This window comes from Pelodiscus sinensis, chromosome 11 (assembly GCF_049634645.1).
Source record: "Pelodiscus sinensis isolate JC-2024 chromosome 11, ASM4963464v1, whole genome shotgun sequence".
Taxonomy (NCBI): Eukaryota; Metazoa; Chordata; order Testudines; family Trionychidae; genus Pelodiscus; species Pelodiscus sinensis.
The window spans coordinates 41,269,362-41,282,490 of record NC_134721.1 but is presented as its reverse complement, the minus strand read 5'-3'; the positions used below and the strand labels follow the sequence as shown (position 1 = coordinate 41,282,490).

The following is a 13,129-nucleotide window of genomic DNA, read 5'->3' as shown; positions in this document are numbered from 1 at the left end:
CTCACCAGCTGATTCTTCTCCATGCCTTTGACAGATTGCGGCTGCGTCCATGGGATTTGTGATAACAGACCAGGCAGCGGGGGTGTGTGCCAGCCCCGTACGTGCCAGGCTGGCTACACAGGGGAATTCTGTGACACGATCTCTCGGAGCTGTGGCCCGACGGTCTCTCAGTATTGTCACCGGCACGCAATCTGCAGCCTCAACAACACCACCAGGTGGTTATGTGCATGGCGGGCGTGCGCGCTGGGCAAGGTCTGCGCGTGTTGGTACAGCAACTTGCACAGGGAGGGTCCAGTAACATAAAGCCGACGTCGCTAGCTCTGTGTGTTTGCGGGTGTGTATGTGGTGCAGCCATCTGTGCCGCGGGACATCAAAGCATCCAGCCACATGCTCACCGGGTTAAAGGGGAGCAGCCCTTTAATGGGAAAGTGCTAGCAGATGCCCCCTGCCTCGATGCTTGGGAATTCACGTCTCTCTGTGCTTGGTATTCAAGGTGCATCTGTACTGATGGCTACGAAGGAGATGGGTTTTCCTGCCTGCCCATTGATCTGTGTAGGAAACCAGAACGGGGAGGCTGCTCAGAAAACGTGAGTGGGTATCAGAGGAAATATTAGCAACTGGTGACAGCAGGGTTCCAGGACTCAGATCTGCCACTGACTCGCAAGGCTTTGGGCATGTTGTTTATCCTGCTTATGCCTCGATTTCCACTTCCGTCGCATGGTGTTAAACAGCTCCTATCGCCGGTGGAGATGTGAGCCGTGCTGTATTAGTGTTTGTGATGCCTGTGGGTGGCCAGTGCTACAATAGAGCAAAATGTAATCCTGGTTTAGAAACTTCAGTGGGGCAATGTTCCCTCAATTTTTTCCACCCACACACACAATACATTTTGTTACATGCACCGAAGCAGGTGTAGATGTGCACCACCAACAGAGACATACTGTGGGTACTCTGCTAATCAGCTGAGCGGCATCTGAATCTCTCCTGGACGGCTGCCCAAGCACTCAGCTTACAGGGAACACTGCTGGTGAAGGGTAGGAGTGAAACTGGTGAGCTGCAGAAGGAATTCAACGTATTAGGATAGTTTTAGAAAAATCCCTTAAGTCCCTCTGCCTCTCTTCCAGTTGTTTTTTATCAGAATTATGTTGAAAACCAAGTTCATTGTGCCCTGTGCTGGGAACCAGTCAGCTGCTATTGTAATGGGTGGTACCAGAACGGGTGATAGTAGTATTCCAATATCCATTCACCTGTTACAGGGACTCATTATTATTATTTTTGAAATCTGCTGATGAATAGTTCTGCGTAGCAGCCGGATAGTATGGTGATGCTGTTACACATCTATGGTCTCCCAGGATTTTTCAGTTCTAGGTATCATGCTGCCCTGTGGCCGGGTCATCGTCAGTGGGACTGAATTTGGATCCCGTGGAACTTAACTATGTGACCACTGCTGCCTGACTCAGCTTTTACAGACTCCCCAACCTCTATCTGTGGTTCAGTTACTAGACAAGGACAGGGCAGCAACAGCAGGGATTGTCTCCTACCACTTGAGCCCAAGGCGAATCTCTGTTAGCAGTGCGGGGCCTATGACACACAGCTGAGCTGTTCTGATTCTACCCAACTGGGGGATACTGTTAAAATGTGAATGAGCCAGTTTGTTATATTACTTCCTGGGAAGGTTTCCCATCCTCAACAGTTTTATTTTAATTTGATTTCATTAGAGTTGAATTGACTTTTCTCCCCTCACCCACAGGCCATATGTACCAGTACGGGCCCTGGTACTGCTACCTGTCAGTGTAACAAGGGCTGGACCGGGGACGGAAAAGCCTGTGTTGCTATAGACAATTGTGTGCTGGAGAGCAGAGGTGGCTGCCACATCAATGCAGACTGCAGCGTTGTTGGCCCTGGACAGGTATATTCAGCATTAACTGGAGAGCTAGTAACCAGTAAAAGCCTAAGAAATCTTTGACTAGCAAGGGCTCTGGTCAATAGCTACCGTGGGGTGCAAGTGCTCCCCTTGGACGCCTCTCTAGCAATTCTTTCCACACTCAGCTAGTCCAGGGTGTTATGGGAGTCGCTCATTCTCCCAAAGCATCAGCCCAGCTTCATGGATCCACGTACCTCGCATGGGTCACTGTCCCATGCAGTGGCACTTAGACCACTTACAGCGAGCGACGAGAATGAGGGCGCTCTACAGCCTGAGCTGAGAGCCAGTTGGCTTTATAGCTCAAGCTGTAGCACTCCTACACTAAGCTCCCCGGTTCAAATCCATCCTGTGGCGGATACACTGCCAAAGGGAGTGCTGAGTTCCTGCAGCCTCTAATTTCTGGTTTCAAACAACTGATGCTTGTTGTGTGGAGGAAGCAAGTTTGGGGAGCACTAAAATATAGAGTAAATGTATCAAGTAGCCACAACAGTTAAAGCTGCCATCCATGTGGGCAATTTCCTACCCGTCAAATCATCTTCAAGGTAGGAAGGTGCAGAATTTGGCCTGTATTTTTCTCTCCGCTGTCTGCACAATCCTTGAACAAAATACAGGACTATGTAGCACTTTAAAGACTAACAAGATGGTTTATTAGATGATGAGCTTTCGTGGGCCAGACCCACTTCCTCAGATCAAATAGTGGAAGAAAATAGTCTCAGCAATATATACCAAAGGATACAATTAAAAAAATGAACACATATGAAAAGGACAAATCACATTTCAGAACAGAAGGGGGATGCGGGGGGGGGGGGGGGAGGAAGGTGAATGCCTGTGAGTTAATGATATTAGAGGTGGGGAAGGGTAGATGTCTGTGAGTTAATAGTATTAGAGGTGATAATTGGGGAAGCTATCTTTGTAATGGGTAAGGTGTCTGGGGTCTTTGTTCAGCCCCCCGCGGAGAGTGTCGAATTGTAGCATGAATGCCAGTTCAGAGGATTCCCCTTCAAGTGCAGATTTGAATGTCTTCTGAAGTAGGATGCAGGTGAGTAGGTCATTGAGACAGTGTCCTTTCTGGTTGAAATGGCAAGCAACTGTTTTTTCTTTGTGATCCTGTCTAATGTCTGTTTTGTGGGCATTGATCCTTTGGCGAAGTGTCTGAGACATTTGTCCAATGTACATAGCAGACGGACACTTTCAGCACATGATAGCATAGATTATATTTCTTGAGGCGCAGGAATATGTGTTCTTGATCTTATAACTCACTTGGTTAGGCCCAATAATGGTATCAGCCGAGTGAATATGTGGACAAAGCTGGCAATGGGGTTTGTTGCAAGGGAAAGTACCAGGGTTGGTATCAGTGTGGTATGTCCTGTGGTTGTTGGTAAGAATCATCTTGAGGTTAGGTGGTTGTCTATAGGAGACTATGGGTCTGTCTCCCAGAGCTTCTTGGAGTTTAGTGTCCTGTGCCAGTATAGGCTGTAATTTATTGATAATGTGTTGGACAGGTTTAAGTTGGAAGCTGTAGGTGATGACAAGTGGTGTTCTATTGTTGGTTTTCTTGGGTCTGTCTTGTAGTAGATGGTTTCTAGGTATTTGTTTGGCTCTTTCAATTTGCTTTTTTATTTCTCCAGGTGGGTAGTTGAGGTTTATAAATGCTTGGTAGAGATCCTGAAGTTTCTGGTCTCTGTCAGTGGGATTAGAGCAGATGAGGTTGTATCGAAGGGCTTGACTATAGATAATGGATCGTATGGTGTGTGCTGGATGGGAGCTGGAAGCATGTAGGTAACTGTATGAGTCAGTGGGTTTTCTGTAGAGGGTGGTGTCTAATTTTCCATTGTTGATTTGTACTGTGGTGTCCAGGAAATGGATCTCTCGTGTGGAATGGTCCAGGCTGAGGTTAGTGGTGGGGTGTAGGTTGTTGAAATCTCTGTGGAATGTCTCCAGTGTTTCTTGGCCATGCGTCCAGATCATAAAGATGTCATCGATGTAGCGTAAGTAGAGAAGGGTTAAAAGGGGACAGGAATTGAGGAAACGTTGTTCTAGGTCAGCCATAAAGATGTTAACATACTGTGAGGCCATGCGTGTACCCATGGCTGTGCCGCTGATCTGGAGGTATACGTTGTTCTCAAACTGGAAATAATTGTGGGTGAGAACAAAGTTACATAGGTCTGCTATCAGGTTGGCAGTGGTGTCCTCTGGGATAGTGTTTCTAATTGCATGTAATCCGTCTTCATGTGGGATATTGGTGTATAGTGCTTCTACATCCATGGTGGCAAGGATGGTGTTATTAGGGAGGTTATCAATGTTTTGTAGTTTTCTTAGGAAGTCAGTAGTGTCTCGGAGATAGCTGGGGGTGTTGGTTGCGTAGGGTTTGAGGAGAGAATCTACATAGCTGGATAGACCAGTAGTGAGCGTGCCAATACCAGAGATGATGGGGCGTCCGGGGTGTCCAGGTTTATGGATCTTGGGAAGCAGATAGAAAAATCCTGTTCGGGGGTCAGAAGGTGTTTTTGTGTGGATTTGTTCCCGAGTAGCTGTAGGGAGGCTTTTAAGGAGACAGAGTAATTTCTTTTGGTATTCCGAGGTAGGATCAGAGAAGAGAGGTTTGTAAAATGTGGAGTTGGAGAGTTGTCTGGTTGCCTCTTGGTTATAGTCGGCCTTATTCATAATGACCACAGCACCACCTTTGTCAGCTGGTTTGATTATAATGTCCAGGTTGTTTTTGAGATGCTGGACGGCATGTTGTTCAGCGTGGCTGTGATTGTGTGTTGCTTGTTGTTGTTTGCGAATAATGTCAGTCTCATACCACACTAATACCAACCCTGGTACTTTCCCTTGCAACAAACCCCATTGCCAGCTTTGTCCACATATTCACTCTGCTGATACCATTATTGGGCCTACCCAAGTGAGTTATAAGATCAAGAACACATATTCCTGCGCCTCCAGAAATATAATCTATGCTATCATGTGCTGAAAGTGTCCGTCTGCTATGTACATTGGACAAACGTCTCAGACACTTTGCCAAAGGATCACTGCCCACAAAACAGATATTAGACAGGATCACAAAGAAAAAACAGTTGCTTGCCATTTCAACCAGAAAGGACACTGTCTCAATGACCTACTCACCTGCATCCTACTTCAGAAGACATTCAAATCTGCACTTGAAAGGGAATCCTCTGAACTGGCATTCATGCTAAAATTCGACACTCTCCGTGGGGGGCTGAACAAAGTCCCCAACTACCTTATCCATTACAAAGATAGTTTCCCCAATTATCACCTCTAATACTATTAACTCACAGACATCTACCCTTCCCCACCTCTAATATCATTAACTCACAGGCATTCACCTTCCTTTCCCCCCCCCCCTGCATCCCCCTTCTGTTCTGAAATGTGATTTGTCCTTTTCATATGTGTTCATTTTTTTAAATTGTATCCTTTGATGTATATGGCTGAGACTATTTTCTTCCACTATTTGATCTGAGGAAGTGGGTCTGGCCCACGAAAGCTCATCATCTAATAAACCATCTTGTTAGTCTTTAAAGTGCTACATAGTCCTGTATTTTGTTTCAGCTACACCAGACTAACACGGCTACATTTCTATCACTATTGCACAATCCTTGGTATTCTTTTAATTTCTCTTTAATGGAAAAGCAGGGGAGGAGGGGGGGAGTCAGTAAATCAGCATTCTGGAGTCTAACAGGATCCTCATGGTCCAAGCTGGAACGGTGGGACCTCTCTGCCTCCTTAACTCTTTCCAGCTTGGTCTGTCTCAGGCGATGCTGTACTAGAAACAACCAGGAAACTCTCCAGGGCCTAGGAGCATTCAGCCACCAGCATCATGTTGCATGGATGCTCTCTAAGCCACCAGCAAATCTCCCATGGCCTTCCACCCCAGAAATATACAGCCTTTGATGCTGCTCAGGGCCTTCTCTGGGACAATGCAAGCTCGTTAATTAGTTCCCCATTTCAAGGATGGGGGACGTGCACCGGTCTTTGTATTCTGAGTGGATTCCCCAAGCCCTGTAGACAAAATGACTGGTAAATATATAGCAGTAAAATAAGTGTAGTTCCGACTGAAAGAGTAAATGATTGTAAGTGGTACGACAAAATTGGCTCCCTGTTTTGCCTAAGAAATACAAGTAAAAGGGCCGCCTGACTTCTAACATTTTATCAGACAAAGCAAGATTTGAATCCAGCAGCTTTTCTCACCACACTAGATGCTGCAGACGAGTGACAGTTCTTAATACACAAGTTATATTCCCTTGTCAGCCGGGGGCCAGTCTCCTCAGTTCCAAGCCTGTGTCTCCTCGGCCTTCATCAGCGTAGACAGGGTGACGAGAGATGGTTTCATGATGTCACTGTCCCTGGTTTTCTACTCCCAATGTCCCATGAAAGATACTGGCCCCGACATGTCCTGGTGGGCCTTGCTGAATCTGAGGGAAACCATCCCCCATCATGTGGTGCTTAGGTAACTGAGTCCTAGTGTTGACCAAGTCTCGTTGCCTGGTGTCGGTTCTGAGGTGAGAATCTCTTCTGTGTAATTCCCCTGCTGGTCAGTGGCGTGGGGTGGTTGCTTAGCATCTGTTTGGAGGCGGCTCACTGGAGATCTAGCAGTGGGCATCCCCCAAACTCTCAACCTATTTCAATAACAACCAGACAGCAAAACTACATGGACAAGGAGGACAGTGATTTTCGGCAGGCAAGGCAATGCTTTGTATGAAATGCCTCCACCGTGTAGCAATGGTGAATATGGGCATGATGCGGTGCTACTTTGAGGTACAGTGTATCACACTGAGACCCTACAATAACAAACTAGCGCATGCCGGAGTGCTCTCTAGTCATGAGTAACCCTACGCTAACAAACCAGCATGTTCGCCATCACAGAGGGAAACATCCTGGCCAGGAAATAGTTCAGCGTCTGACTCCCCAGGGACTGTGGACAATGCTGAGAGGAAAATCAATTTAAAAGCAGACCAGGACTCGGGCTCCTCGAGAGAGAGGAACGGCGTGAGGTGTGCAGCTCCTCCCTCTCTTGTCCTTTCAGAGCAAGTGTATGTGCAAGCGGGGCTATGCTGGGGACGGCTACAACTGCGACCCAATCGACCCCTGCAAGCTGGACAACGGGGGCTGCCACGACTTGGTGAGTGCCTGGGGAGCTCTCTTCATGGAGGGAAGGCCGGGCCAGGCCCACGGGGGACGTATTTCGCTGTCGCACCAGTGCATGCAGGGGAGCTATGTTGATATTCACCCGCCGATATCCTGGCCCAGCGGGCCCGCCTGTGCTGTGCAATGATCACATCTACCTGTGATGAAGCGTAACGATGCTGTGGCCATTCGTTTATCGTGTTTGTTCACGCTCCCGTGTCTTACGAGGCTGTGCGAGAAGGTGTGGGGGGGGAGGAGGGATTCTTAGGTGTACAGTGAAAATACACTCTTTGAGCAGAGGGGACCGTGGGGGGGGGGGGGGGGGAAGGGTGGCATTGCTATGAAGGCCTTATCCTAGAATCTGGGGGACTGGAGCGCAGTTCCCACAGTTGCCCCAGGCTTTCTGAGTGGCTAACACTGAGCAGTGCTCTGTCTGTTTTACTTCACAGTAACCCTTGCTTTTCTTGTCCTCACAGGCTGTATGCGAGCCTCTTGGTGGAGGGGAGCGGTCCTGTGTTTGCACTCCCGGTTACGTGGGCGATGGACTTACGTGTTACGGGGATGTATTAAAGGTAGGGAGGAAACGCCCATTATTCTCTTTTAATTCAAAGGAAAAAGTGTATGCAGTAGCTGAACCGGTTGATACTAAAATCTGCAGGTGACAACAGCTGATGGTTTGAATCCTCTGCTGATTTTCCATCCTGACTGATGTATTGAACTGTCCAGTTTGAAACGTCCGCACTAGGGATGTAACCGGTTAACCAGTAGCATCCCCTTTACTGGGTGATGCTTACCAGTTAACTGGTGGGCCGACTGGGCTGAAGCAGCCCCCCTGTCCATGGGATCACGGTTAAGCAGTTAACTGGTTAAACATAATGCTTAACGGGTTAACTGTTTGTGTTGTGTCCATGAATTGGAGGAAAGGGAAGGAGAGCAATTTGATCCCCGTTGTATTGTTAGTTTGATTTACTATAGGAGACCAGCTAGCATGCCACCCTCTGCTTGTCCATCCAAATAGTTACATTTCCCTGGAACCCGTGTAAGTCTCCAGTACACTTACATACAAAGTGAAAAGTCTGACAGCAATTAAAAACAGGACAAGTCTACACAGAGAACATACTTTCCCCCTCTCCTGCTTCAGAGGCGAAGAACCCCTAGGCTCCCAAGGTCCTTGTCCACCTTATGTTTGAAAATTGATATAATTGGCTGTTGAACATGTTTTAAAACCTCAAGCATGTAGACCCAGCTCTCTGACTCTGAAACGCCCTTTTGTGAGTGACATGTGGCTTCTGAAAGTTCTGTGGTGACAGGGAAGCGCTTGACTCCGCCAAGTTTGCTGGGTTTGAAGAAGACTTGAAATAACCAGGCTCACAGAACCACCCTTCCCTCCTTTGCTTCGTTCCCCACTGCAAGCTCTGAACTTGTACTAATCTTGATGTTGCTTTCTCTGTTGGAAGGAGCTGGCCAGGAATTCCCTCTTTGCAGGCTTCTATGAGTGGATTAAGGTAAAAAAAATGCTGCCTGAAGCAATTAAAAGTATATTTGTGAAATATAAATTAACCAAAAATAAATCAAAGATGCTGTTTTTAAATTTCTTACGAGGCAAAGATTCCCTTTACATGTGTTATAAAAAATTAAGCAAGTCAAGCTGAACATTACTAATAAACAGTACTTGAACCAAAAAATTGCGCCCTATTTAGCTCCAGTAATGACTGGGGTTTTAAAATTCCAATGCATTTTAGAGTTTCAGATGAGTTGTGACTTGTATGGCAGATTTGTACTAAATGGAGAGATTGATTGCATTTAGCTGTGCTTTCAATAGCACCGTGTGAAAGATTAGGGAGGAATAGGCATGTACCCTCTCATGCTCTCAACGGGATCTTATTGTATACATGTGAGTGGTGTGTCACGAGGCGGCATACACCAGGACACATGCTCTAGAGGCTGTAACTGAGACCCGTTGGCTGGTGTGGCATCTTTCGTGGGCCATGCTTCTCGTTCTGGAAGATCATAAGACCTTCATACCATATATTGCTGCTGCCTCGTGGCTGTTGTAAAGTCGCTGATTGCTTTGGGTGAAAGGTAGACAGACAGAAAACACCAACAGGAGTAATTCTGCCAGTTACACCTGCATTTGCCAAGTCCGGTTTGGTCCTTAGTCTAAATCTGGCCTCAGGTGTTGGAAGGGATTTACTAAATCAGGTGAATATGCTCCGCTTTTCAAGATGATGAGAACGGGTTTTGACTAAAGATTTTGACTAAAGGGACTGGCAGTATAAAACATATTAAGAACTTTCTCTCTGCCGTGCTTATTCAAGGGGGTTGTTCCTTGAAGTTGTCAATTTCCTAGGTTCAGCACTCAGTAAATTGAGGTTAGGCTTCTGAGAGAGAAATTTCCACGGCATTGTCTGTCTCCTGTCACTGCTTATATCCCAAACACAACTGAGGCGCTGCTTACAACGGCGTGTATTTGTTAGTCCCGCATAGTCATCTCACGTGCGGTGGGAGTGGAATCACAGCAATACGTGTGTGTACTGCCCTGTCCATGTCGCACTGACTTGTGGTATTTGTGCCTCTCTTTGCTCTGGACCACAGAAGTCCCTCTTCAGCATCCCAGCAGGAGCCAACGTCACTGTTCTGGTGCCCTCGGAAGCCGCCATCAAAAACCTGAGCCAGGCTGAACAAGATTTCTGGCTGAAGCCGTACACGCTGCCATTTTTAGTCAGGTACCATCGGACGGTTCCCACGGCGTTCCTTCCCTGTCAGCTCCATGCCAATAGAAAACCATTGCAGGGTAATAACCTAGCCAAGATACAACACCCAGCAGAAGTGTTTATTGGGGGGGGCTAAAACATAACAGAGACTAGGAGATCTGGGGAAGTTTTATTAAAGGCCAGGTGCTTTTTCCAGCCATGATCCAGAAACAAGGGCCACTGGGAGAGGGAACAGGGACTCTTTCCTGCATGCTGCTTTTTCTGCAAAGAGCCCTTGCCCATGCAGATGTTGTGAGAAGAGCATGAAGCTTGCAGCTCTCACCCACCTCTTCAGAGAGGCTCAGCATGTGGTGACCCACAGAAACGGGGGGTGGGGCCCAAGTGGTTAAGGAGGATTAATTAAAGGGCTCAAGTAGGGGAGGTGTGTGAGTGCTGGCTGGGGAACATGGACCTGGCTGGGCCGGTGAGCAGGAGGGAAGAGCTAAGGTCAGAGTTGTGTCTGAGTATTGAGTAGCAAGTGGAAAGTGGGAGGAGTTTTTAAAGCACTGAGGAGATGGAGAAAGCGCCGAACTTGTGGGGAGAGGCAGCGGGACTGAGCTGGCCCTGGAGATGGTTGTGCACAGACGGTGCTGCAAGCGGGAATTGGGTGGGATCGAAGGCAGCTCCCCCACCGCTGCTGTTGGAGAAGGGGAGAAATCTGGCGTCCTCTTCCGGGGTGAGGTGAGCAATGGGAAGTCATGGTGCCCCATAGGAACGGCTGCTAAGATTCACTGTTGCCACCCATTACCTGGAGGTGAGGAGTGACCATCAGGTCCTCTGCTTACCATGAGCAGGGCTCAGTCTCCCTGCCCCCTTCACGCCTACCCCAGCAAAACTGGAGCAGAGTAGCCCCGATGGTCTCATCCAGTGCACTGTGTTCTGTGTTTTTTCTAGCTTGGGAAAGAATCAGAGCCCCACCTGCCCCACATCCTGGCCGCCTCCTGCCCCTTCCTTACCATGCAGCAGCGACTGGCTGTGTCCACCCAGTGTGCACCCTCCTATCCACGCTTCCCTCAGCGTGGCTGCAGAGCTCATGCATCCTCCTATCTGGTCCCAGCCAACTTTTGGATGTGGCTGTAGCCAGGCACGAGGGTAGAAACAGCAGTTTGTCCAGTAGGCCAATTTCTACAGCGCCAGAGCAAACTGGCCTTGCGCGGACAAGCTGCACCGGGGTTTGGGAAGGGCCACACATGCTTATCAAGGCCACTCGATGGCCGCACATTCACTTCACGGGCTGTGTAGCAGTTGCGGGCTGCATGGTGTATCTGGGAGGGTCAGTGCCAGCCGTTTGGATTTGGGGCAGATGTTAGCTTTTATTGTGGTCGCCCCGTGTCAGCCGTCCCTAGAGGAAACGTCTCACGGAGGGACTTTGTAGAGAGCTCAAGGCCCAGGAGGGGAGGAGCTAGAGTATGTGAGCTCCCACATACACTGGTTCAATATCTGGAGCAGGTGCTCTTCAGGAGTGAACGTGAGAGAGCACCTGTGTCCTGTTGCAGACGCACTGAATGCTGGAAACACCTCAGGCTTGGAACCGCTAAGTGACTCTCAGATCTGCTGGAGTGATGGGAGGGCTGCTTGTTAGTTGCCGTCTCCATGCCAAGGGGTTGATGGATACTGAGAGGAGACCAGGCCCAGGAGTGTGGGGAGCCAGCTGTGTGGTCAGACGGCAGCCAAGATAAGCCAGTCAGCTCCAGAGGCCTCTTACATGTTACAAAGCACGTAATCAGTTCCTCTTCACGTGTGCTTCACCCACAGGGCTCATTTCCTCCAAGGGTCCTTCACCAGTGAGCAGCTCAAAGGGTACCAGGGCGAGGAGCTACCCTCTCTCAATCCACGGACCAGATGGGAGATCACCAACAGCAGTGGTGTAAGGGCTTTTTAATTAAGGAGTGTATATTGGTAGCAAATTAAACTAGATGTTTAGGGACATACCAAGCTGGGAGAGCCATGGGGAGGACAATGCCATTAAATTCCTGATGTATCATGTAAGTCTGAGGGGCTGCCGATTGTGGTTTGTTTTATCCTACTCAATAATCTATAACAATCCCTCTTGTTAATTTTTCAGGCTATAGCCATTGAGAATGCAGTCGTCGTAGTCGCTGACATTCCTGCGATTAACAGCACCATTTACCTCATCAATAAGGTAAATCGGTAAGAACAATGTCTGGAAGTGCCAGATTATCATTGCTGTCACTCAGTTGTTTTCTGTTTGTGGAGGGGTGGGGGGATTCAAAGAGAATCCCAGGGGAAGCATATAGAGAAAAGTAGATCTGGCTATTCCGAGCTCATCAAATGGTGTAGAAAAGTCCAACACTTGGCTCTTTGAGAAAAGAGTGAAGGCCTGTCCAGACTAGGAGCAAAACCATGCTAACTATTGCATTTTCACATCAAAAGCTACGAATGGGACACATCCAGCCCATTTAATGAACCTCATTGACACGGGTCCTACAATTGACAGGTGCTTCTGCTGTTGTGTATATCTTGGGTTCTGTTTTTTCCACTCCAATTCATCTAATGAAGCGGGTTTTGCCCACAAAACCTCATGATTCTCTCTCTCTCTCTGTTAGTCTCTAAGGTGTTACGGGGCAACTTGTTTTACAACCAGGTGTAATTATTTCCATTGTAGAGCTGCTTTTCCGAAGCACCCTCTGTCTTGTGGTCAAGCTCATCTTTGTCTGTCTTGTGCTCAGGTTTTGTTACCGCCTTTGGGAGATATCCCACCAGGCCGCCCTGGTCTGCAACAACAGCTCGATATGGTCCCCTCATTTAGTCTGTTCAAGGAGTCGTTACTGGTAAGGAGTTGTTTGGATTCTATTGCATATTAATTGTAAGAAGCCTTTTTTGATTATGAAGCCATTGAACTAGCCTAACTGTAGGACTAAACCCGCATGGCCAACGAAGGAAAAATCAACCTGATTTTTGTGGTGCTCCCAAGCTGTATTCTGGGAACAGGACAGACTTATAAAAGGAACAAGTAATTCCACGGGGAATCAGACCTCACAGAACTAGAACAAGACACATCAAATGACCCTCCTTCCTCCCCCCATTTTAGCTGTAAAGCTTCTTTGAAGTGGTTAGTTTCTTTGGAAGTATGACGGTCATTACTCAGATGCTACAGTTTAAAGTAAAGTGATACGCTGGATCTGTGAGACCCTTTGTGTGCGCATGCGTGTGTGTACACGTCTCGGAATAGGAATGCGTTAGAAATGATGGGGACTAGAGATGATCCTGCAGATCAGGGGACTTCTAGATACACACTGTAAGCATGAGGAAGGAAGGTCACTTATCCAAGTCCAGCAAGACCTCAGCACGG

The 13,129-nt window shown here is 47.9% G+C and overlaps 1 protein-coding gene across 4 annotated transcripts in view; it reads left to right on the top strand.

Moving 5' to 3' along the window:
* STAB1 (stabilin 1) overlaps window positions 1-13,129 on the top strand; it is a 116,163-nt gene that overhangs the window by 52,212 nt on the left and 50,822 nt on the right. For all 4 annotated transcript variants that reach the window (XM_075939384.1, XM_075939383.1, XM_075939381.1 and 1 more), the window contains 10 exons: window positions 35-215; window positions 494-587; window positions 1,748-1,906; window positions 6,963-7,058; window positions 7,540-7,635; window positions 8,521-8,568; window positions 9,659-9,789; window positions 11,572-11,683; window positions 11,882-11,959; window positions 12,507-12,608. In XM_075939384.1, coding sequence (XP_075795499.1) covers window positions 35-215; window positions 494-587; window positions 1,748-1,906; window positions 6,963-7,058; window positions 7,540-7,635; window positions 8,521-8,568; window positions 9,659-9,789; window positions 11,572-11,683; window positions 11,882-11,959; window positions 12,507-12,608 — 1,097 coding nt within the window. The remainder of the gene's footprint in view (window positions 1-34; window positions 216-493; window positions 588-1,747; window positions 1,907-6,962; window positions 7,059-7,539; window positions 7,636-8,520; window positions 8,569-9,658; window positions 9,790-11,571; window positions 11,684-11,881; window positions 11,960-12,506; window positions 12,609-13,129) is intronic.